The sequence below is a fragment of the Salminus brasiliensis genome, chromosome 8, assembly GCF_030463535.1.
Source record: "Salminus brasiliensis chromosome 8, fSalBra1.hap2, whole genome shotgun sequence".
In the NCBI taxonomy this organism is placed as follows: domain Eukaryota; kingdom Metazoa; phylum Chordata; class Actinopteri; order Characiformes; family Bryconidae; genus Salminus; species Salminus brasiliensis.
In genome coordinates this window covers 9,972,423-9,997,243 of record NC_132885.1, presented here as the reverse complement: position 1 = coordinate 9,997,243, position 24,821 = coordinate 9,972,423, and the positions used below count along the sequence as shown (strand labels likewise).

At 41.2% G+C, this 24,821-nt stretch overlaps 1 protein-coding gene across 10 annotated transcripts in view; it reads right to left on the bottom strand.

Annotated features, from left to right (window-relative positions):
- pcbp3 (poly(rC) binding protein 3) overlaps nucleotides 1-24,821 on the bottom strand; it is a 96,698-nt gene that overhangs the window by 19,756 nt on the left and 52,121 nt on the right. For all 10 annotated transcript variants that reach the window (XM_072685548.1, XM_072685549.1, XM_072685552.1 and 7 more), the window contains exons 5-9: nucleotides 6,447-6,613; nucleotides 5,320-5,343; nucleotides 5,108-5,140; nucleotides 4,203-4,319; nucleotides 3,669-3,800 (exon numbers count right to left, since the gene is read on the bottom strand). In XM_072685548.1, coding sequence (XP_072541649.1) covers nucleotides 3,669-3,800; nucleotides 4,203-4,319; nucleotides 5,108-5,140; nucleotides 5,320-5,343; nucleotides 6,447-6,521 — 381 coding nt within the window. In that variant the 5' untranslated portion in view covers nucleotides 6,522-6,613. The remainder of the gene's footprint in view (nucleotides 1-3,668; nucleotides 3,801-4,202; nucleotides 4,320-5,107; nucleotides 5,141-5,319; nucleotides 5,344-6,446; nucleotides 6,614-24,821) is intronic.

The following is a 24,821-nucleotide window of genomic DNA, read 5'->3' as shown; positions in this document are numbered from 1 at the left end:
CACATTTATAAATAAATTAGTTTGATTGTTGGATTATAGTTCTGCCTTTAGTACTGAACATACAACAGCAAACCAACAAGCATAAACAGCGGCTGGACATTATGCAGTGCAAGTACACAGACATAGTCAGCTCAACAACCCATGTATCATTTTCTATTATACACTATAAGCCTCTCAATCCAATGTGCTTAGGGTTCAACAAGACTTTCATCAATAAAGTCCTAATTAATACATTATAGTAATAATGCATAATGTGTAAAGCTCGATAATAACATACAAGCAAGTCTGCAACAAGGGCGATACCTCTCAAAATAGCCCATGCTCTTTACCTCAAAAAAGAAAACGCAGGGATGAAAACTACACTCCTCATGAGTGTATATTCGATGACTGCATGTTTATAATGCTAAGAGTTTAAAAAATCAGAATACATGGTAACGTGCATTCAACGAGAAATTCCCTGTGTAAACCTGTAACGGCTTGTACTGTCACCAAACTGGGAGCACATGACATGCAGCTAGACTCAGTATAGCTGACTGATGCTAGATAGCAACAAACTGGTGAAAACATTGAATGCACAATTAAACACCTGCCAGACTGTGCTAATATGTGTAATGCACATAGTGAGATAAGCAGTATCCTGGTTATTAATAACATGTAGTTGTATAATCAGGAGTGACATATGAATCATTTTATAGCATTACACATTGTAAGATATGATGCTGCTGTAATGTATACTATATTTTCAAATGTTTGTGGACGCCCCTTATAATGAATGCATTCAGCTACTTACACTTATGGAATTTGGCCTTCGCCTTTAACCCATCCATGCAGTGAACACACAAACACACACAAACACACACACATACACACTAGTGATCAAACACACAGCAGTGACACTGAGCGCACATGCCCAGAGCGGTGGGCAGCCACTTCTGTGGCGCCTGGGAAGCAGAGAGGATGAAGGGCCTTGCTCAAGGGCCCAACAGTAGCAGCTTGCCGAGCTCCGGGTATCAGGACTCTCTGGAGCAGATTACCATGAACCTATTATGAACCCATGACTGATGCCAGGGGTGGGCTAGAGGGGTATAAAGCCCCCCAGCATTGAGCTGTGGAGCAGTGGAACTGTATACTTTTTGGAATGATGGTGCTCCATCCAATACTTTTGGGATAAGGTGGAGAATTGGGGATGAGGTGGGATGGTGATCATCCAACATCCTTACCCCACTATGCTCCAAAATACTCTTGATTTTGGAAGAAACAATGAGTGAGAATGTATCTGTACACATGATAGAACTACAGGACCAGTAGCTTAAATGAGTATTAACATCTTCAGATTTCCAGGACATTTCAAACAATGTTCTCATTTCCCAGGAGATATCATGTCTCTGAATTTTCAGGTGTTCTAGATTCTCCAGCATACGTGACAACCCTGAAAATGTACCGAATCAACATACCACCATACCGCAGTCTTAGGCTAAGTCCACATTATTACTCTTGTTTAAAAAGCATCACTTTTGCTATGTGTACACCTGCCGTCCACACTATTTTGTACTACTTTGGAGTTTTTAAGCCTCTAACAAATTATGCGACCAAAGCCAAAGGCAGTAGCATCGCTTAGCAGTCGAGAATACAGCAAGTGCCTCGCTAGATCCAGACTGGTCATGTGACTGCCATGCAGCCATCTCACCATAAGGCTGTAATGGACTTAAACTCCCAGAATCCTCCAGGAAGTCTCATGACTTTTCACGTACACTCCTATCGGCGTTAACGTTCTCCGGAATTCTATTAGCGTAGTATTTAAGCCTGGGCTTTAGCATAGACTAGTTGCGAGGTATTGCATCTCTTCTGGTGATCTACTGAGCGTTCTTTCGACTTTGCCTTTTTGCCTTTTGTCTGCCTGTGATATTGATACTGGGCTTTAACCCTTTAAACCCCGCCTGTGTTTCTGACTACGTTTGTGCCTTTTCCCTTTTAGATTGTTTGCTCCGCGTGATGTTTGTTATTTTGCTTATCATCTGCTTTCTGGAACTGACCCTGGCCTGTGTATCGACTACGAACTGCGATTGTGATTCTTCTAGAAAAGCCTCCTTTGTATTCTACATCTGCGAGTGCCTGAAGCTGTCTGGCAAATTCCAATGGATAAAAAATTACAAATTGCAAAAATGAATAACGAATGCCGTAATTTTTCAGCAAACACACAGTATCATCACAATGCTTGGCCAAAAATCAATGCAACTGACTACACACACACACACACACACATCCAAGTGAAAGAACCCCTAGCTAACTCCACAGACTATTCAAAGGCACTCAAGGTGACTGAATTCAATCGGACTTTTGAAGGCTTTGAGGAGGATGATGGACATAAACATGAGGCACATTGCTTTCCCTATCTCTGCTCACGTACAGTTCACAAACAGCAGGGACTTCCAGCCACCTTGCAGAGCTACTGCGAGCAGACAACAACGCCACTGAGGGAAATCGAGGAGATGTGTGTTGACCCAACCTCTTGACCCATAATGTTGTAAAACTTTGATTTATGGCTTTTTTTTTAGCTGTCAGACAAGTGTGATGAAGTAAAAAGTACAATGTCTGCCATGGAGCTGTGTTACAATACAGTGGACCTTTTCAGTTTTCAGGGGTGACTGTTATAGTGTCTTTGTGTCTTTGTGTCTTAAAAGGACACTGAAAATATAATGTTGGAAAAGAAGACACATTGGCTCCCATTAGGAAGAAATCTCTTCTTTAAACCCGCTTCCACAGGTTTCACAAAGATTCTGATATTCACCAGTGTGTTTTTTTTTATTTTTTATTTGGGATTTGTTCAGTTTACAATGACAGTGGGATCCATGATTATGAGAGCAGAGCTGTGAATAACGATATACTATAAAAATCAGACCATGAATAAGACATGAAAAAGACTTTTTATTAGGTCTTTTCTCAAAAACAAAAAGATATTGATTAACCCCTTAATACAGAAAGGCTTATTACACACTAAGGCGTATTATTCACTAACTACAGGCACTTCTGTACATTTCCATTTCCATTCAAGGCATTTAACAGACTCTCTGATCCAGAGCGACTTACAAAAGTGCTTCACTGTTTACTCAGAAAATACCCTTAACTAGTTTGCATAGACTATGAGCCAAAAGATCCCTCTAAGCTTAGATACTATTGAATACAAAAATCAGTATGGAGACCATGATACCTGAAACTGCACTACGCCTAAGTACTCTTGGAAGAGGAGGGTCTTCAGTCGATGTTCAAAGACAGCAAGCAACTCTGCCGTTTAGGATATCCAGGGGGCGTTTGTTCCACCACTTCGATGCCAGGACAGAAAAAAGCCTGGATGCTTGTCTTCCGTGGATTTTAAAGGATGGGGGGTCAAGCCGAGCCGTACTTTAAGCGCAAAGGCACCAGTAAACTGGTAACGACACTTTTAAGCCATATGCTGTTTTAGGGGTTAATGAGGCCCAATACTATGGACCATTTTGACCATGTTTTACTACAAATATTGCAGCTGGTAGCAGAAAATACTACAAATAAGGAACAGCAAAGGCTGTGTTAGCATGGAGGAGGAATATTTCTGAGCTCTACCGTTTCCGTTTGAAAGCGTATTAGTGTGGATGTGGCCTTCACAGCAGTGTGTTCAAAAACAGGCACGGTACCTCTCTCATCTCTTTGATCTTGGAGCCTCCCTTCCCGATGAGAGAGCCACATTGGCTGGCTGGGACCACCAGCCGTAGGGTGACAGGAGGCTTGCTGGTGGCCGGGCTGTTACTCATGGAGTTGATTATATCCTGCAGATGCAACACAAACAAAACAGAAGTGAGGAATCTGGGTGTGTCAAAGCCCTGATCAGGACCGCCAGCAACACTGACTCTCTATACACACTACAACGGTTTTTAACAGGCTCTGCCTTGTGCTACTTTCCATTTTGAAGCCGTAAGCTGTTACTGGCCTGGCACTTGCAGTTATTGCTGATTTGAGCTCTAACAGTTGCGAGTCATTTCATTTCTCTCTGACTGGCAGTTCAGGGAACTCCTGGCTCTGAGCACATTCATGCAGTGCTGCAAAAAAAGACTGAGCTAGATAGACAGGCTTTGGTCCACCAAGTATCATGAGGCGCTGTGCCATTTCTCAGCTATTTCAGTATTATAGACGAAAAAAAGAAAAAGGGCAAGAGAGAGAATAAAGTATACCTCTTCAAACTTGTAGGCAATCATGGCGAAAGCCTTAAAAATGGCATCCGTGGGTCCTGTGATGGTGACGATTCTCTCTGGACAGTTCCCCTCAGAGATGTTAATGCGAGCAGCACTCTGTAAAACACGCAACATTTAGGTCAGCTGCTGATTCCTAAAATATTTGCAATTACTGGTGATTTATTAGTCTTATGTGAGTGTAAATACTGAGATTTTAACCTCAATCTCTACAAAGAATATACAAAAATATTGAAAGGTTTAAATACCATCTTTTAAAGCAACATTCTGCAGCATTTTAACCTTCACATATCATCCTAGAAACATGTTGATGCTCCACTGACTGTAATCAGGAGACTAGCAGTGCTACTCCATGCTTGGGATGCTGCTAACTGCACAATGTAACTCTGGTGAAGTGGGCTGGGCAAGACTCGTGAGAACTATGCAGCGCTGCGTAACTATATTTGTGTAAAATCTGATAATCTAATATTATACTACTGCGTTAATCTACATACTTCCTTCACCTTTACTGACGGTTCTGTATCTATAAACTGTAGGGGGAGCAAGAAATAGCAATTCTCCATAATGCGTTTTACAGGGACAGTTAAAAAATAGCTTTTTACCACAGTGAACAAATAAAAACACAACATTCAGACACCAAACATGTCTTGTCTGACTGGCTATATTATGTAAATTTTACTTTCAGACAATTTCTTCTGGCCCAAAAGTTCTATCTTGCTGTAGGAAGTTGTAAGACGGCAACATCCACCCCTTTCCCTCCTTCTGTATTTTACAATCCCCTGTAAAGGAGTGTTACTGTGTCGCTCTAAAACCACTGATTGTAGTTCTAATCCTGCAATGCGAGCTCAGTCACCGCTGAAGGGTAGAGAGAATGAGAGTTTACTCACCTCCTCACGCATCTTCTTCACAGTTTCCCCTTTCTGAAAAGCAAAAAAAAAAACAGAATTACTGACTGTAATTAAAAACTTTTTAAAAACACATTTAAAACACACGAGTTCTCACATCCTGCCTTTTCCATATATTGCAATTTTACCATGCAGTCAGAATACAGATTTAGAGCTGGGAAACTAATGGGCTCAAGTGTTTATGCTTAACATACCTTTCCAATGATACTTCCAACTTCCTGTAGAGGTAAACATAAAGAGAAAAAGACATCAAATAAGTCTATAAGAGATTTTGGGAATCTTGCCCATCTAACTTTGTTATTCAATGGTATTACATAATCAGAAATATAATCATTAAAAAGAGTGTTATTAAAGTTCATAAATATGCCTGGATCACAATGTACCAGTTAGTAGAACATGATAGATTAGCTGTTTAATTTGCCCTGGAATTATCTTTACAGTGTCTTTTGCCTGAATAATCTGAGCCGAATCAAGTTAGGCTTGTCTGTACATCAGACACAAACACACACACACATTTTTACACACACACTAATTCACACTTTTATTTTCAGTGTATGTTCTATGTTTCTATATAGGGGGTAAAAGCTGAGTGTGTGGTGGCGAATGCTGATTGGGCCTTTTCAGATACGTTAGGGTCTTTAATTCATCATGCTTTTACAGCATAATATCTGCTGAATCAGCATATTACATATATACAAAAGCCTATATAGTTTTATAACATTATAGGTAATGGCTAAACTGTCAAATAGTTCTATACAGTAGAAATAGAGCTGTAAAATACTATATTTCTATATTCCTTTGTTTTGTATCTATTGGTCCATTAAATGGTCAGGTACAGTACGGCATGGGAACACAGTAACAGGTTACAATGAGAGTGAAACTAAATGGCATTAATCTAATGCAGCTACCAAACTGTAACCACTATTATTTCTAATGCTATTCTAATTACAGCTAGCAAATGAACATTAAATTTTTCTAAAAATACAACTGCCATTATTGCACCATTTAGTTACCATTATCCTATAATTACATAACAATTAATGACATATTATTAAGAAAACCTAGAAAAGTGTCCTTTCATTTATAAATAACAATGTGCTAACACTGTATTGACACATATTTACCCATATTTTACCATGTATTCATATATTAATATTAATTAATTAATTTTTTATTTTTAATGTTTTTGTATATATATTTATTATTTATATATAATATGTAATAAATACATTTATATGGGAAATGAATTATTCTTTCCACATTTTCACCTGCGAGCTCTCTCATTCCCTCCCCTCCCATTTCCAGTCCCTTGTGAGCTTACTTTTCCGTGCATGAGAAGGCGGATGGTGAGGGTGACATTGAGCCCGCCCTCTGACTGCACTTTGCTGGGTTCCATACTGGGATTGGAGGAGAAGCAGGAGTATGATCACGTGACAGGAAATCCCCAGGAGCAGGAAGAGAGAGATGGTATGGCAGCCAACCAGTCACCTGGAGTGTGCACACACACACATACACACACACACACACACACATAAACATGAGATAAGTGATGTGACAAATAGCAGAACACTGCATCATGTACTTACTGTTAAAGGTATTTAAAGGAGAGATCACTGCTGATGTTATACATGCAAACCATGAACACAAGAGGGAGCACTTCTCATAAATTCAAGTCACAATCTTACAGTCTAAAATCAGTCTACAGCAGGGCCCTCACCATATGAATATATGTATATATATATATATATATATATATATATATATATATATATTTATATATATAAATGTAAATATGTATCTAAATATTTCACACATCACTGCCCAATGCCAAAACAGCTCTGTGATAGAAAAAGTCATTGCACTTAAATGTGATTCTGAGATTCAGAACGCTCGCAGTGACCGCAGGGAATAAAACCATGGAGTGGTCATTTCCTATTGGAGCAGCATTCAGCAAGGCACAACGCTTATTTCACCCTGCATCTGAAACTTACACACATGACTGACTCAGACCCTCAAATACTTACAATTACAATACAAACAACTCACACATCGTTCTCTCTTATTGCTTTTTTAAATGTCCGGAGATTACAGAAGTAAATGAAGGAAAGGTCAGAGTGAAGTCAAGGTTCATTTGTCATTTGCACAGAATGTCAGGACACTTATGCAGAGAAATTCTCATGGTGAGGCTCAGGTAATACTCTATAGTCGGATAGCAGGATTGAGAGTTGGGCTGATTTTGATACACAGCTCACGTCAGAATGTTTAATCTTGTGGTCCACATGCGTACCGGACCACTGAATCGGAGCACGATCCAACTACTGCCTGTTACACCACTAGATTTTCAAATGACTAGAAAAATAGACACTGGTTGAATCTCTCTCTTTGATTCCTAAGTGCGCTCCGTCTACATGGCAATGTAATAAAACGTAAGTAGACGGATTCCCTCTTATCTGCTTTTCTGTATGATGTTAGCAGTGGTGGGAAAGTTGGAATGACTGCTGTACTACATGACAAAGCCCAAGATTGAGACAGACTACCCAGCATTATTTCTCCCTCAGTGCTGATGCAGGTCTATCTCTGCCCCCACCCCTCCTGCTCCTCTCTCATGCCTTACACATCCGTGTGAGCTCCAGATCAGCAGTCGCCCAACAGAGATTGAGAGATTGAAACATTAAGCTCTTCCAGTGGAACGTCCAGAAAGGGAACGGAGTGGCAGAAGGGGGGCGGGAGGGTGGAGGGAGTGCGTGATGAAGCCTGCAGATGGAAGATGATGAAGGCACAACAGGAGAAAAATAGTATGTTTAAGGTCCCCCTCCTCCTGAATCTGTGTAGGGGATCAAGAAACGTGTGTAGGAGATAAAGGTGCATGTGTGTGTGTGTGCATATGAGAGTATGACAGTAAAAAAGTGTGTGTGTTTGTGTGTGTGAAAGTGAGGGAATCAGAGAGAGTGGTAGAATGAGATGGACAGATGAAATCTGCAGCCAGCTGTCCACCAATCTCCCTGCAGAGTACAGATTGCATAAAAATCCCTAATCCGCTCTAAGAGGAAGAAGGCTGCAGAGCAAACGGCCACAAATCAACCCGCTGAGGCTGCTCTGACCAGTAGGGGCCCTTTGCTGTAAGTGGCAGGTAAAAGGGGGATAGATTGGACAGAATATCAGACTGATGGCATAATTAATAAAGAGCTACAGGACATGATAAATAAGTAGCATGAAAAGTTGTCACAATACGTTTTTCACAACTAGTACCAATCCAACATCAGTGGACCAGTTTTTGGACCAACAATGACCGTATTGTCCAGACCGTACCCACTAACACTTAATGCTGCTTCTTCGTTACAGTCAATATAAAGCCAGTCTAGAGCTTAGCATTAAAGCTCCTGAAAGCACAATTTAAGATATTGGATTTTTTTTGTGTGATGTTAAACTATTCTAACGAATGTGTGTGACTGACAGCCCTCCATCACTGAAAACAAAATTTGTCTACATTACCATGGCAACGCACACAGCCTTTAGACAGGGAAGTTGCATTTTCTAGCCTTTTACTTTAAACTGTGGTTGTGATTTTACAGATTTTACAGACTTTAGGGTTTACAGATCTGAGGTTCTGATGTCTGCAATCAAGCTCGAGCCATGGCCGGGGGAGTGGCCTGCTATGCGCTGTGCCAGTAGGCTGGATACGGGTGGGCGTCAGGCAGCGGCTCTCCCCGGCTACGGTGCTGCGTCGGTACCTTGCGCCCGTCCGGCACCCAGCCACTAAATTCTGTGGTGGAGTGGAGAGGCGATGGACGTAACTGCTGATTTACCAAACCAGGTGCTGGATAATAACTATAGATAATACTAGACTCCCACAAGGAGAACTTTGGAGATGTTTTAATGAACACTGTGATGGAAATCAATTATTTTTATCACCGTGAATCTTTTTACATTCCTTCCCAGATTCTACATGGCATCTACAGGCATCTACAATCTTCTTTCTGAAGGCCTCAGGGAGCTCCCTGGATCTCACCATCGCGATACCACTCCCTTCAACCGTCCAGACCAAACCAAACTAAATGTCTGAGGTTTTAAAATGACAGACTCCTCCAGAATTCTCTCCAACCATGTTCATCAGCGGCTGATGTGCTGCACCTGATTCTGACAATTTAAGTAGTAATAAATGGGGTGGTGTCCAAACTTTTTCTCAGAGGAAAACCGTATTTCTATAAATGTCTTTTTTTGTCTTCTTCTTCTTCTGTATGTGTTTAGTTATATTCCCTGCATCTCTCAATACTATTAAAATGAAGATCAAATGTCCACATATTTAAATTTATTAAGGATAAAGGTTTTCATGGGGTGTCCTCATTTTTTCACATAACTGTATAGCAGAAATGACTTCAAGTATCAAAATATTTTATTATGGCTACATTGCACACACCTAGTGCTCATACCCCCTGTTGAGAGTGTAAGCCACTGTGACTTTACTGCGTAAGACGGCAGTCAGAAGGCTAGATCTTCTGCTGAAAGCGTGGAGAGAAGGAAATGAAACAGAAACACTTGAACTCCCGTTCACTGAGTCATCTGCTCGCTTCAGTATGTAGAGGAGATGCTTGTGCATGTATTGTTCATCTCTGCATTAATGGAAGCTCTGAGTCACTGTGAGCCTCAATGATTCTGATGAAACCATGTTTGCTCTGCTTCACGGCTTCCAGAAAGGTCGCAGCCTCCACTCACACTCCCTAACCCCTCCGATAACAGTGTGGGGGCGCGAGAAGTCCCCAAATAAAACAAAGACATTATTACAAATTTCATTTGCTTGTGTGTTTAGTGTACTGTGACTGAAGTTTTATGAATTCGACAAGATGTGGGCGCTGGGAAAGAGGGAGTTCTAAACTCAATCTGCTTTACAGGGCTACTTACTCTGGTGTGCTGCTTCCAGTTGATTTAGTGAGAGCATTAAACAGTTTGTGAACATTAAAAAAGAAAATACGCCCTGGAACTGGTCCTTTCCACCTTCCCTTAAAGGAGCATCAGTCGATTTACTCTCGCTTTTCTTACAAATTCAAAACTGTGAAATATGCCATACATAATGAAAATATTATTACTTTAGCCAAGACCTCAACACGCGTATTATATGTCTTAGAAAACCTGTTTGAACACAGAGCCCTGGACCGTCTCTTTGTCTGGATTTACACTGATCTATGCTCAGTCTGTATGAGACACTGTCTAGCACTTCATTACTCTACCCTATCACTGTCTGTTTGGCTAAACAACATGGAGGAAGCTGGCAAGCTCCCTGCATTACTGTGGGCAATAAAACACAGTCCTGCCTAAAATTCTCACAACAAAAAACAACACTGGAAATGCTTTTCCAAAATGGAGAGAATTATTACACAGGCATGGGGATGAAGTTGAATACAGAATTGGCAGCATTCGTCCTGGACAGGTCTGGAAACGCTGTGAATCTGTGTGCTGTTTAACTGTTTGAGTGACAGATTTCACACAACAAATGGAGTGGATAATTCTTCATCTACTGGGTGAACGTCCTTCAGACACATACAGACACAGTGGCATCTGTCAAGGCATATATTAGGCAGCAAGTGAACGGTCAGTTCCTGAAGGTGATGAAGGTGCTAAAAGCCAAAAAATTGGTCAAGCGTAAAATTCTGAGACATTTTGACCATGACCAAGGGCCACACTGTGATGGCTAGATGACTGAGTCAGAACTGGGTCATCTCCAAAACATCAGGCAGGTCTTGTGGAGTGTTTACTAATTTATTTATTAATTTACTACCAAGTGTCGTAGTGAGCAGCACCACATATCAGACTGGAATGCTAATACCCCCCAAAGACAGTGGTTTGATGCCTGCTCTGGCCAAATGCCTCCGCTTTACCAAATAAAATCTGTTTGAGTAGCTATACTGTGTGTGTGTAACATGATTAGATGATAATTCTCTTTGAAATAGAGATTTTAGAGGCAAACTTTGCCGTCAAGGCTGGCACTGAAGAGCAGATCTAATGGGAAACATTGGTTTCAGTGTTGTTGTGTTCACCTCCTCCGAACCGCTCGAGGTTGTGTTTCTTGAATCTTGATTATTGCTCTGTTAAACACATGCACGTAAAGGATGAGGGAGGTGGGCTTTGCATTAAAGCACAGCATTACAATTAGAAGTGCCCTGCGAGTGTGTAATACTGTAGATCACATGTGGTTTAGGAAGAACAGGCCTGGGAAACAGCACCTGGTGTATGTCTAGTATTTTAATGAGGAGCCGTTTGTAGTTCATGAGCACACTTGTGTCATTATGGTTTCATTAAATCAGGGTTTCAGGTTGTTTTTTCTACTTAGGAGTGCTGGAGATCTATTTGGAGAATATGGAACATAAGGTAACATAAAATAAACAAATAAACGGAGCACTTAAACACACTCAGAGATCAGTCCTGCATCTGATTGTGTGAAGCGGCCGGCTAAACACGGCGGCTGCATAGCCAAACCGGCTCTTTGCTTTGAACCCACCTGAACTGCTGCAGGGGAGCGAGGGCACACGAAAGCAGAGCCACTACACAGCGTCAGGGTTCATTACAGGCCAAATTAAACATCAGTCCTATACGTCCACCTTTTTTTCCCCTCTATTTTCATTCTGGTTCATTCTATGTAAATTTGGTATCTCGCTCATGGTTATTAAGGGCCCTTTTTTTCACCATGTACCATGTGATGCTGAAAGTGGGTCAAGCCTTCCTGTAAAGAGCTTCTGGCCCCTTCCTCTATGCTAGCTGCTGAATTAATCACGCTTTACGCTCGGTCAAGCAGTGCGCCCAAAAAAATCTATTTCACTCACCCCCTTTTTTGCCTTTTTTGGCCTTAAACACACACTGACAAAGGCTAATTTCTTCATTTGCATTACCATTACAATCCCGGCATGTTAAAATACTTCATCACTGCCACCCAAAACCTTTAACTTTAAAATTTAAACCGTAAACCTTTAAAGAGACTTTATTTAATTTTTCATGGAAGTCCATGTAAAAAGATTTTCTTCCAATTCACTTTGGAGCCTTTTTATTGGTCCATTCATTATGACCATCATCAATTTTAGGACAATGTAAAGAACAACTGCCAGATTCACATCATCGGCAAAAATAGAGATACAAGGTTTTCCAAAAGTACATGATAGAGCCCCAGCCATCACTGCTCCACAGCTTAATGCTGGGGGGCTTTATACACCTCTAGACCATGCCTGGCATTAGTTATGGTGGCAATAGGTTCATGTTTTATATCCGCTCCAGAGAGTCCTATTCTATCGGCAGTGCTTTTCTACAGGGACTAGACAAGATGTGTGTGTGTGCATTTGCACATCTGTGTCAGCAATGGGTGCAGCTTAAAGTAGCTGAATGCATTCATTAGAAGGGATGATTTGGACATATAGTGTATATACAGGGCACATTAAAGCTCATCACTGTTGTCCAGCCTTAACTTACAGCTGCAAATAATACTTCAACCAATGAATAAACCAATAAACCAAAAATTATTTTTAGGATTATTACGCTTTGTTGTTGCCCACCCACAGCCAGCCCCTCCAGACTGATGCTGTGTCTGCATGTGGTCATGTTAAGCTAAAAGAGGTCACCACGGCCATGCCAGTTAGACACGCCTGTATTCTCCTCATAGTCTCTGGATACCTTTTCAAAAACAGTTCAGGAGACTGAAGATTGACCACAGGACAATAAAAAAGGAAGAAATATAGATATTGCTTACTGTGGTCTGACTCAGTAGGGGAGAGCATCACCTTCTAATTCTCAGCCAGACATAGCCTCAGGCTACCATCTCACTCCACAAACAGCAAAACAACACAGCAAACCCCTCTTCCTGCTAAACGGCCACCTCAATTTAACCAATTGCGAAATGAGAAGATAAATCAAAACGCTGCCTTTGGACCACAGGCTGTTTTTCTAATTAATCTGAAACAGAGAGGAAGTTCTGCAAGTGCAGAAAAAAAACCCAACAAAACATTACATTTGAGAATACTGTCAACAACAACTCGTTTATCAGCAGCTCAAAGATATTGACCTTTCAGGGACCAAAAAAAAATCCAATAGAAATGCTGGCAAATTGAAAGCAGCCTTGCTAGACCTCCCTAAGAGACAATCCCTTATTGAAAATACGGTAAGTATCATTAAAAGAAGGTCAATAAACAAAGTTCTGTGGCTGATTAGCGTTTGTCACTTGAATATAAAGTCGAGCATACTTGTCTTGACTTTGGCGGACTCCTAAGCTGCTGAGCAGCGCCATTAAAGAAACTCCGGGTTAAGCCCTAAAAGTGCTACCTATGATTCAATGCAGAGAAATGCCTTCTCTTCTACTCGCAGGAATTAAGCTACTACTTCAGCTCTTCATATTTGCTCCACCAAACCAAACATCAAAGAAAGTGTACACTAGCCTAATACTGCGGGAAGAGTGTTCTGAAAACTGCACACTCTCTCCGGATAAAAGATCCATCAGGGCAAGACGCTAGCGCGGGCAGAGTGTATGGCACTAGTAGGCGGGCGCCGTAATAAAAGCTGGTGAAGTAGCTGCTGAGTGTGTGTGTATATTCTCTGCAATCTTCTTAGCTTTTTTGAGCTCCCTCGTGAGAGGGACTGATGAGTTCTGGCTGAGATGAAAGTGAGATAATACTGGCCTGAACTCACGTACTGAGGTAAATCTCACAATCACATGGCCAGAAGCTGAAATACACCTGTCATAAAGAAAACAAAAGAAAACTGTACTGCCATGAAATGGCGTAAGGGTCCAAGAGGATGGACGGCTTGAGTTAGGGCAAAATAGCTGCTCTAATTGCTGTAATTGTTCTTAAAACCACCCTTAGTAATTAAGCATAATCATTTACAACACTTTCCAATATATCCAGTAGGCAGCAACAATTATTTATATCATCACTATTACACAAAAATATCTCCATATCTCCAAAGCTTTATAAGAGAAGGAACACTTCTTATCTTTCAATGGAAGTCAATGTAAAAAGGTTTTATTTCAGGTCATTTTGGAGCATTTCTACTGGTCCATTCATCACAACATTCCGACATCTTATAAAGAATAACTGCCAGATTAGACAGCGACGATATGTTGCTTGTTTAACTGTGATGATGCAAATGAACTGAAATCAGTTGTAAACATATGAACACTTTTTGGGGGAAGCTGGGGAAGTTGTAACACATCAAATAGGAATGTAGGAAAATACCAATATATCGAAGTTGCACAAGGTTATTATTATGTTTTGCAACACTTTATTAATTCTCAAAAACACAGTATAGATTTCTACTTATGGGGTTTATATGTAAAGATCGAGTGTACTGTAGTTTAGTCTACAATATCGGTTTCCAAATACTAAATACAGAAATGAGTATCAGCATTTGTACACTGGCGATGGTGCAAATGAACTGAAATCAGTCATAAACATATTAAACGGTAAGTGTCTGTAAATTGGTGAAGTTGGTAGCTGGGCACTGATCACTACACCTTTTTGAGATGATAAATGAAAGTTGTTGAGCCTCAATGGTATACTAAAAGTGGTCTTATTGTCCAATAATTTACACTATAAACTGGTGAATGAATTTTTTTAAATAACTAAATAAATGTTAGTAATATGTTTTAGGATGTAAATCTGACCTCACAGTGCTTTGATTTTTATTAAATTAAATTCAGATTGTTTTGGGTAAAAATACAACAAAAACTCATAATTCATGAATATTTGATTATTTTGGTATTGAAATGTGTTTTTTAAAACAATGAATACATAAATGTAACTATAGCAACCATTCCTACAGCAGTAGCTATAAAAAAAAAAAAAAAAGAGTTGACCGAGAATGAAGGCATGCTTGCTGAAAGTGGTGAGCAATTACTACTTAAAAAGCGTTACAACTTAAGCCCCTTCCCAGTCTCTCCCAGTGTTCTTATTTCACTCAGTATTTCTTTCCTTTGCATTTTGGTTTGATTCTAAACAACTTATTGTAATATTATTCAAGAAGATGCTTTATAAATAATATACATCTTTACTCCTTCTAACATTCCAAAAATAAGTGCCTGCTTACACCCATGGTGTAAATTGACGGGCAGGTCAGAAAGAGTACGAGACAGACAGAGAGGGAAAGTGGAGGGAGCAGCCCTTGCCCTCCGATCTGGAGACCTGGCAGAGTAGGGGGGGTTAGGAAGGAGTAGGAGAAGGGGAACAGAGAGAGAGGGGTGCCAGTCCCTCCCTAACTGGAGCTGCTGTCCCAGACTTGAGCTGGAGGGGAGCTGGCAGTGCAGCCCGCGCAGATCGGGAGCCATGATTTATCGTATTAAACACATCACTAGTCTTGTCAGTGTATCAAGGGCCTGAACATAACATGAAGCGACAGTGTTTATTGGAGACACCGTGGCTCATACAAGATTTCAGGGCAAATTACTGCCTGGGGCAACACGTCTTTTTTTCCCCCCTCCTCGTTCAGTCTCACTCCAGCCGCAGACCAGCGCATGCAGAAAGGCAAAGACCACCAAAGCGGAAGACAAAACGAAAAAGGTGACAAAAACAACACAACCTAAGAAAAGTTGAAATAGAGGGTAGAGGAAGTCTTTAGTAATAGTTTTATGTAGACAGGTTATTAGAGTGCACCTGATAAAAGATTTGTGTTGTTGATATGAAAACTAATGCAAAACGCAACAAATTAAAAAATATGACAAATTTAGTCACAGAAATGATGACAATAGTCCCACTATATTGTCTTAATGTCTTATATGATGAGGACTGGTTAAAATGTCCAAAATGTATGATTTACTCTTAAGTATACATCAGTGTTTCTGACTGATTGACTAACTGTTCTTAAAATCACCCTTACATTTTTTTTTAATAATTAACCAAAGTATGCCTGTTTGTTACAGCAATTTAATACATATTAAAAAGCAGCAACAACGCATGTAGTATGTAGTCTAATGATTTCAGTTCATTTGCACCATTACCTGTATACAAATGACATACTATCACTGCCACGTAAAAACTTTGCATTTCCTTGTATTTTGCCATTTTTCACGCTTTGATATTATGCAATATTATGCAAATACTATTTATATAGTGTAAAAATTTCATGGTGAATGGACCAATATAAGTGCTCCAAAATGACTTGTAATAAAAGCCTTTCACACTGACTTCCATTGAAAGTGTGGAAGGTTGTTTTTTCTTCTGTAAAGTTGCTGTTTTGGAGATTCAAGGTGTTAAAAATGATGTCATTTTATACCGTGATGGTGCAAATGAACTGAAATCAATCAGGGGAAGCTGGGAAGGTTGTAGCCAAACAAGCTGATTTTTTTTATAAATTAAGCACTGATCATTGTTCTTCTCATCCAATCACAAAAAATAATAAAATGATAATACTCATATTTGCTCTTTTGGCTTCAGCCACATCTGACTCAACGTGCACAAATGCCTTCACACACACAACACATACAATACAGAGCAGCTGTCCCATCTATCAGACAGACTCGCGCATTCAGCCGAGCTGCTTCACTTGACTAATGTTGCATGCAGCTTGCTTTGTCACTCGTACTGAACATGCACGCTGCCATAAATGTTTAGATGCACTAATAATACTGTGTCTGACACAATGATGCATGATTCAGGGCTCAGGGAAAAAAGAGCTAGTGGTAAATAGACTGAAGATAAACAGTGCAACATCGCAACAAAAATTAGGGCAATGGCTGCATGGCGTAACAAAGTCTGAATGGCTCAGAGGAAAGGCTGGGGCACTGTTTGGAGATCAGACGGACAGGAATCTCTCTGTCCGTCCTGGTGACTGGTATGCCTGTGTATTATTTGTGTGTGTGTCTGTGTGTCTCTCACTGACTGACCTTGCCCGGTGGAGAGTCTGTCTGTCACCTCGGGGACATGCATGAACTGTACACACAGAAGGCAGCATCGGCCCCTGCTAATGCTCCACTCTTCTGACATCATCATAAAACACAAAACACAATAAAAAAAACTATAAAAAAAGCATTCTGCTTTTCATGCAGAAAGTAGGAGTAGGCAGGAAACAAAGAAGCTAATAACTAAGTTAATGTAAAGAGATGTACTGTACATCTTCTCAACCATATGCTCATCTCTATATTACACACCAATTCCTTATTTTTCAATATTTGTATCGGACTGCCTAAGGCAGAGTTAGCATCGCTACCTCGTCAGCTGTCAGGTTCGGCCAGCGTCGCAACTGCGGTGGTAGCATTGCATCTGTGACAGTGCCGGCCTCACCCAGTAACACTACTGCAGTAACACTACTACTAACATCGCTACTACAGTGACCTCTGGCCTCACCCAGGCATTGTTTCAGGAGATAATGGCAGGAGGACAATTTCACACGATAAAAAGAACCAGTAAAAATGTCTATAAGCTATGTAAGTCTCATAATATTCTGACAATAATCTCAAAATAGGAAATTATATATACAGTGATATGCAAAAATTGGGCACCCCTGAACAAAGTGGAGTTATGATAAAGAATTTTGGGAAAAGGACCACGCCCTGAACTCCTCCTCCTGGCCCTCAAGCCCAGCGTCTTAGCATTTTTAAAGCACTGTTATCTCGCCTAGCAAGCTACTGCAGCAACCACTGGCCTCGTCAAGCATCACTACTGCAGGGAAAACATCACTATCGCGACATTAGCATTGTTACAGCGCCGCCACCAGCCTTGCTAACGCTCTCTCATTAGTGAAGTCAGGATGTTGGATGATCACCACCTCACCACCTCATCCCCAACTCCCCAACTCATCCCAAAAGTATTGGATGGAGCATCATCTATCATTCCAGATTAATTCCATCATGCTGGGGGGCATTACACTCCTCTAGCCCACACATGGCATTAGGCACGGTGCCAATAGGTTTGTGATTATCTGCTCCAGAGAGTCCTATTCTGTTGGCAATACTTCTCTACGGGTGTTAAACAAGCTCTTGGTGTGTGCATTTGCACATCTGTGTCAGCAATGGGTGCAACTTAAAGTATCTGGAATGAGCTGATTTGATTTGAGACTGTAGAGAGAGGGCGTCCACTGATCCATTCATCATTGATTTTCACCTAATGTAAAAGACAGCTGATAAGCTCAAATGCTGTAGAAAACCAGAGACTGAAATAAATGGAGATACGCAACAATATGAAGGTCAGCCTGTCTCGCTCGCCTTCTATTTCTTTATCACAGATAAATTCTGTCATTCTGTGTGAAGTATCAAATTGACTTCCTATCAAAATCTATTAATCACTGCTCATTAATTCATCACAATGCTGCCATCACTCATCATTTTGGTCATATTCTGTGGTCTTCTGGAAAAATGACTTACTGCAGAAGCTGTGTATATCTCTACTGAGGTGTAGTATGCACATCTGATTCAATTGGTTCACTTGGGACCACACACACACACACACACTGCAAAATGTTAAAAATGTCTATGAAGTTAATAAGCGCATCATGCTGTCTTGGCGTGGCAGGGAACTGGAAACACTGGCAAGGATGGAACAATGCAAGACTTTATTAAAGAAGGCAGGGTTAACACAAAACAGGGAGCATAACCAAGGCAGGATAACACAAGAGTGCAGCAATCTACAGGACAGAAAGATGAACCAAACCAAACAGGACTGGGCAAAATATCAAACCAAGGACTGGGAGAATACTGGGCTTGAGACCGAGGGGCTTAAACATGGACAGGGTGGAAAAAAACAAAAAACAAAGCAACTGGGCAGCGCTCAGGAGGGGGCAAGGAAAACAAGATAAACAGAAAACCACAAGCAGAGCTTGGGTGTGCAACAGGACAGGGGATAAACACAGAAACAATAACTCGAAGCAGAGCTTCAGCAAACCTAGAAACAGAAGGCAAAGCTGAGCTTCGAACTGGCTGGGGCAAAACAAAAGAAATCAGGGATCACGAGGCGGGGAAGCAGGAAGATACACTAAAGGCAGGGGAGGCAAGGGCTAGGAACAATGGTGGAAAGCTAACCGAGTAGACACAGAGAAAACCATGGATAAGGCAAAGCAAGGACAAGGCAAGACAAGCCGTAAGCAAACCCGAAGGCTTCCCACTGAGCAGACGCGTGGAACACACTGACAACAACGCTGTACAGAGCTAATTCACGGCACCTACTAGTCTGTGGACTGGGCTTAAGAAGCCATGAATTACGAAAACGTGGGGGAAGTCCTTATATGGGCCTGTGGAGTCCTGGGATTGCCCCGGGGGAGAGTGTGGCAACGAGGTCCTGACAATAAGCAGTCTTTTAATAATCAGCACCCCTGATCAAAATAACTATTACTGTAAATAGCTGTAAGTAGCTATAGTTTCAAAAAGAAAAAGTAAAAGGGCCCCAACGCAAAAGCTTGCATGGTCAGTACGTAGTAACACCCCTGGTAAACACAGCTTGTAAACATTTTTTGTTAAAGCTAAGAGTCTTTTACTTTTATTTTGTGGTGTCCATCCACATTTCCTTGCAAAAGACTTCTAGTTCTGTGTGATTCTTAGTCTGTCTTGCTGCTCTGCTCCTTTGAGATATATCCACAGATTTCTGATGATGTTTAGGCCAGGGCACTGCAGGGGTCATGGCAAAACCTTCAGCTTGCGCTTTTTGAAGTAGTCCATTGTGGACTGTGAAGTGTGTTTAGAATAAGTATCCTGCTGTAGAAGCCACACTCTACAGCTTTTTTATAGATGGTGTGATGTTTGATTTAAGAATTTGCTGGTATTATTCTCTAAACATACCCTGATTTGTCTTTATAGCAATTCTATGAGCGGTTCTCTTGAAATGTTTTCTTGTCTTCTTGGCCTCAACTTGACCTTCACCATTCCTGTTAACTGCCATTTCTTAACTGCATTACAAACTGAGGAAGCAGCTGACTGAAAATCCACCTATAGTCTTCTCTTGCTTTGTGGGGATCAGTTTGTAGAGTACTAGGCAGCTGCTTAGAGGAACCCTGGGCTGCTGATTGTTGGGACCTTGAGGTTTGAGGAGTCTTTATTTAGCTTTGGGTATTTATAAAGCTTTGGAATTCGTATCGCCTGCCTAATCGTGAACAAGCTAATCAAGGTTTAAGACCTTGTAAAACCTTGGTAAACTTTTTTTTGAGAGTTTAAATTTCCAACCTCAAATTGGGGTCTTGGGGTTTCCAAAATTTTGCATGGTGCTCTTTCTTTTTTTTTCTCTCTAAAATTGCACAAAGGGTTCACCATTCCACAGCCCTAAGCTTCCTGTTAAAGACAAACAGGTGATGCATGAACTATATCATAACACTCATATCTATATCATATCACTCTATATCATTTTTAAAAATTAGATTCAGACTTGACTCTGAAACCCTACCATTTTTTTACAGATCAGTGGTTCACAGTAAAAGTGTGAACGCTTAAACCCTACCAAATCCAGCCCTTGGACAGATTTATAAGGTCTATTATGATTACTGTCTCTGAGAAAAGATATTTTCCTATAAAGTCTGTAAGCGGGGTCACTGTTCCAGCTGCGGAGAAGAATTAGAATAAAGCTTCAGAACAAAGACCCGGATTAGGCTGCTCCATCATCTGACTTTAGAGAGAGAGAGAGAGGAGAGAATTCTGAAATAATTTTGCGTTTCAGCAAAAATATAGGTTAGAGATGTCATTTATCTACAGCTTTTTACAGTAAATGTACTGTTGAGATGCAGAATGCAAAATGTCACCACAGAGAACAGTTTCCAGGGTTGAGCCATGCATCTTCTGAAACTGAATAACTGTCTAGAAGCGAAACGAAAAATCAAAATGGATCAAATATCAGTTCAATTAAGTTAAAGTTGTAGTGAAGTAAAGTTGGCTTCTCTCTGGAATACTTCCAATTTTACAGCAAGAAGAAAAAACAATACTGCTGGAATGAAAGCAAGGGAAATGTAATCTGTGTAGATCTTCTGCTGTCTGGCTTCTCCTAATCCTCCCAGGCAGAGGCTCCTGGTCTTTACAATCTAATGTGAACTGGCCATCAGCCTCCTCTGTAAGACGATGGCACAGAAAACAGAACACAGCAATAACTCTGCAGAGACAAAGGGACAGGGGAATAGAGACAAACAGTAATTAAAAAAGTAATAAATAAATAAGACACAAGCAGCATGTGGCAATGAGAGCAAGATGACATGCTTTGTGGCCCAACAATGACTAAGGAGCTTACAGATGCACAGTGTTTAACCAAAGTATTAGCCACACAGCCTATTCTTTTATCCTCTTAAGTAGTTTAATATTCAACCATGATGTTGGGTCAAATGTGCCATCCGGCATAATGACTTCTTGAACGTTTCCCTGGCCAAGAAAAAGTGCGTCAGCATACGCTTCAGTGCTTATCAACACAGCTGTCCCTTCAGAGTTACACTTCAGTTATTATTATTCCTTACTGAGAAACTTTACCTTTAACGGAGTTTTTACTCTTTTTCATTTCTTGTGGAAAGTTTCATTCTGGAGATATGAGGTTTTATTATGACATTGACTACATTTAATACATAGTTATGCAACAAATCACGTTCAAATCTAAAATTTTGAACAGTTTGTCCGATGTCAAGAAATGTAAACAGAAAAAATGTGTTTTGGAAATACTTCTCTACTTCTTTTCCACAGAATGCATTTTTCCATAGGCATAATAATAACTTCTCAAATTAAAATCCTAACAAACCGTCTTGTCTTTTTCTTATGAACACAAACATGGCAACTGTTGAAGGTTTAGAACTTGAATTTCTACAAAATTATGTTTGAATTGAATGAATTAATAATAAATGACAGAATACTTCTGTGATTGGCTGCAGTTACTGCAACCACTTTATGTGCTTAAGATTATTTTTGAGGATTTGAAGCCTTTTACAATATGAAATGTTAAAGAAGTATGACATCACAGATTTGGTAGAGCAGCATTTCAGTTTTATTTGTGGGAGATAAAACACCATCCATCAATCCATCCATCCATTCATGAATTTTTTCCTTTTTCTTCTAATTTAGCACTGCTAATTAACCTGCCCATACATAGCTTCCCCTAGCACACGGGATGCTCCGGACACTATGAGGGTAAGGAAATAACCAGCATCCTCCAATACAGGTGAAGCCGAACACCGTCTCTTTTCGAACTGCTGCAAATGCAGCATCGCCAGGCAGCCGACACGCTCATGCCAGCTCCACCGACCAGCTAACAGCGCCGTCTACTCACCTTGAGAGAGTACGCCAATAGTGCCCTCTCAGATTCTGACTGCTGATGAATCCATGCATCCTCTTACCTGTTTCCTCCGTTGCCAGGGTCGCAGTGGGTCCGGAGTCTACTCAGACTAGGCAGGAAAACCCCTGGACAGGTGCCTGTCCATTGAAGGGTACCACATACACAATCATTCACTCACACACTCACATCCACTTCTTCCTAGTCAGGGTTGCGGTGGGTCCAGATCCTACAAAGAATACTGCTGGACAGGGTGCCACCCCATCAAAGTGTACACACAACCATTCACTTAGCACAGCCAATTTACCGACCATATGTGTTTTGGGGAGTACCCAGAGGAAACCCCCTCACAGGCACTGACCGGAGCGGGACTATACTCACCTTGTATCCCACCTTACAATACATCTGACTCCAGACTAGACTAGATGAAGAAGATCTGCTTAGTATTTACAACTCACTTCTTCTCTCGACTTTCATGGAGATGGTTCTGCTTCGGTAATGTAGCATACCCAGATATTGCATTCGCAAGGAAGTCAAAGCTGCACCATAAACAGAAAGCAGACCAGATGAAGCTAATCAAACTTAACCATAAAAAATAACCATTTCTATAACTGCCGACTCATTAACACGATCAACATGTGGAGAGCAGCACCCTGAGGCTTCACATTATTATGGCTATGGAAATGTTCTGATGTCTGAATGGTTGACAGAACCTGCTGACTTCATTATTGTCTTTCTCTTCATTGAGAAGAAACGTTAGTACTTCTCTACAGATCACCGAGATCTGGTTTTAAAAAAGTCATTTATGGTCATTTAATTTGCTCTGCACAACAAGAGGGCTTTCTGTTTGGCTGCTGATGAATGCACTGGGAAAACTACTTTTATGCACTCTGTGGACAAAAGTACTTGGACACCTGGGGTATTAAAGAAGAGAGAACTGTCTCGACTGTCCAGTGAAGGCTTTCTACTAGATTTTGGGGGATTGCTGTTAGGATTAGATTGCATTCAGCGACAAGAGCATCAGTGAGGTCATGATGATATATGATCACCACCTCATCCTATTCCCAACTCATCCTAAAAGTATTAGAGAATGTATACCCCTCTAGCCTATGCCTGGCATTAAGAATGGCATCAATAGGTACATGGTTATCTGCTCCAGAGGGTCCTATTGTATTGGCAATACTTCTCTACAGGGACCAGACAAGCTGTCAGTGTGCACATCGTGTCAGCAACGGGTGCAACTTCAAGTAGCTGAATGCATTTATTAGAAGGGGGTGTCCACAAATATTTGGCATATAGTGTATCGACCAAAACTGACCACAGGTCAAAAAGCTCCTCTTAGAGCATGCTTAGTGTTAGGCTTCAGTACTACTGAGAGAGGGAGAGAGAGTGAGACAGAGAGTGAGCAAGAGAGAGAGAGAGAGATAGAAATCCTGGGGGTATACGACATGCGCCATGGTCAAGGCCTGGGCAGCTAGGCATTCTAGACTGAGGGAGGAGGGGTCGCACGGGCATAGCTGCTGCAGAGCGCGTGTCTGTAGGGGCACCCCCTGCACCCCCCTCCCCCTTCGTCCCTCCAACAGCCGCCTCGAAAACTGTCAGCCCCAATCAGTCGCCTTCGTCTGGATCTCACCCCGAGTTATAATCACGTCCCAGCCTCTCTGCACCGAACACCACCAAACACTCAGGACTGGCCCAAGTCTGGAGACTGTACAGACACAAAAACCCCTCTCCCAACTGAACACTCCCCTGGCTAGATCCCCTGGATCAGGATTAGCAATGGCGAAAAAGGCCGAACTCAACAGAGACGCCTCTGGTCATCAACCGGCATCAAAGACGGAACTAGGTCTAAAAACAGAGCCTCAATGCAGATATTCCTCGCACATCGCAGCCTTTACGAATTCAATTCGACTGCTTTGCCAAAAACAATAAGGCATCGCCCTCGGCGGTTCTTCTAATTGAAGGAGAATGTGGAGATGCAGTCGTTCGTTGTCAGCTTCTTCTGTGCTAGCGACCATTTTGGAGACGGTGGTGCAACAAAGACACGGCTGTCCACAGCTGTCTGCTGCTCTACATCTGCAAACCCAAATCTCTGCATAAGCCAGACAGTGTATTCTTTCTTTATATGCAGTGGCTGCCAATTTCGGACCTGAGGCATTCTTTTTTTATGGATGTACCAATGTTGAACTGAAATCCTTCTAATAGCTATAAAAGCATATTTAGTCATCTTAAATTGTATCTGGATATTACTTCAGCACCTTAATACATTCAAATACATCACACAGTACAGTGTACCGACTGTTCTACTGTCTGATTCACTTGTAATATAATGAAGTCAATGTCATATAATGAAGACATGATGGTAATTGAAGTAATGATGGCGGAGGACCATGGAGCTCTGCAGCAGCGTTTAGGAGGAGGGGAGGCTTCTCTTACTGTTCCGTTATCAGTGTTATCAAGGTCAGAACTGTACAGACACGGACAGACCAGTCATATCTGAGCCACGCCGT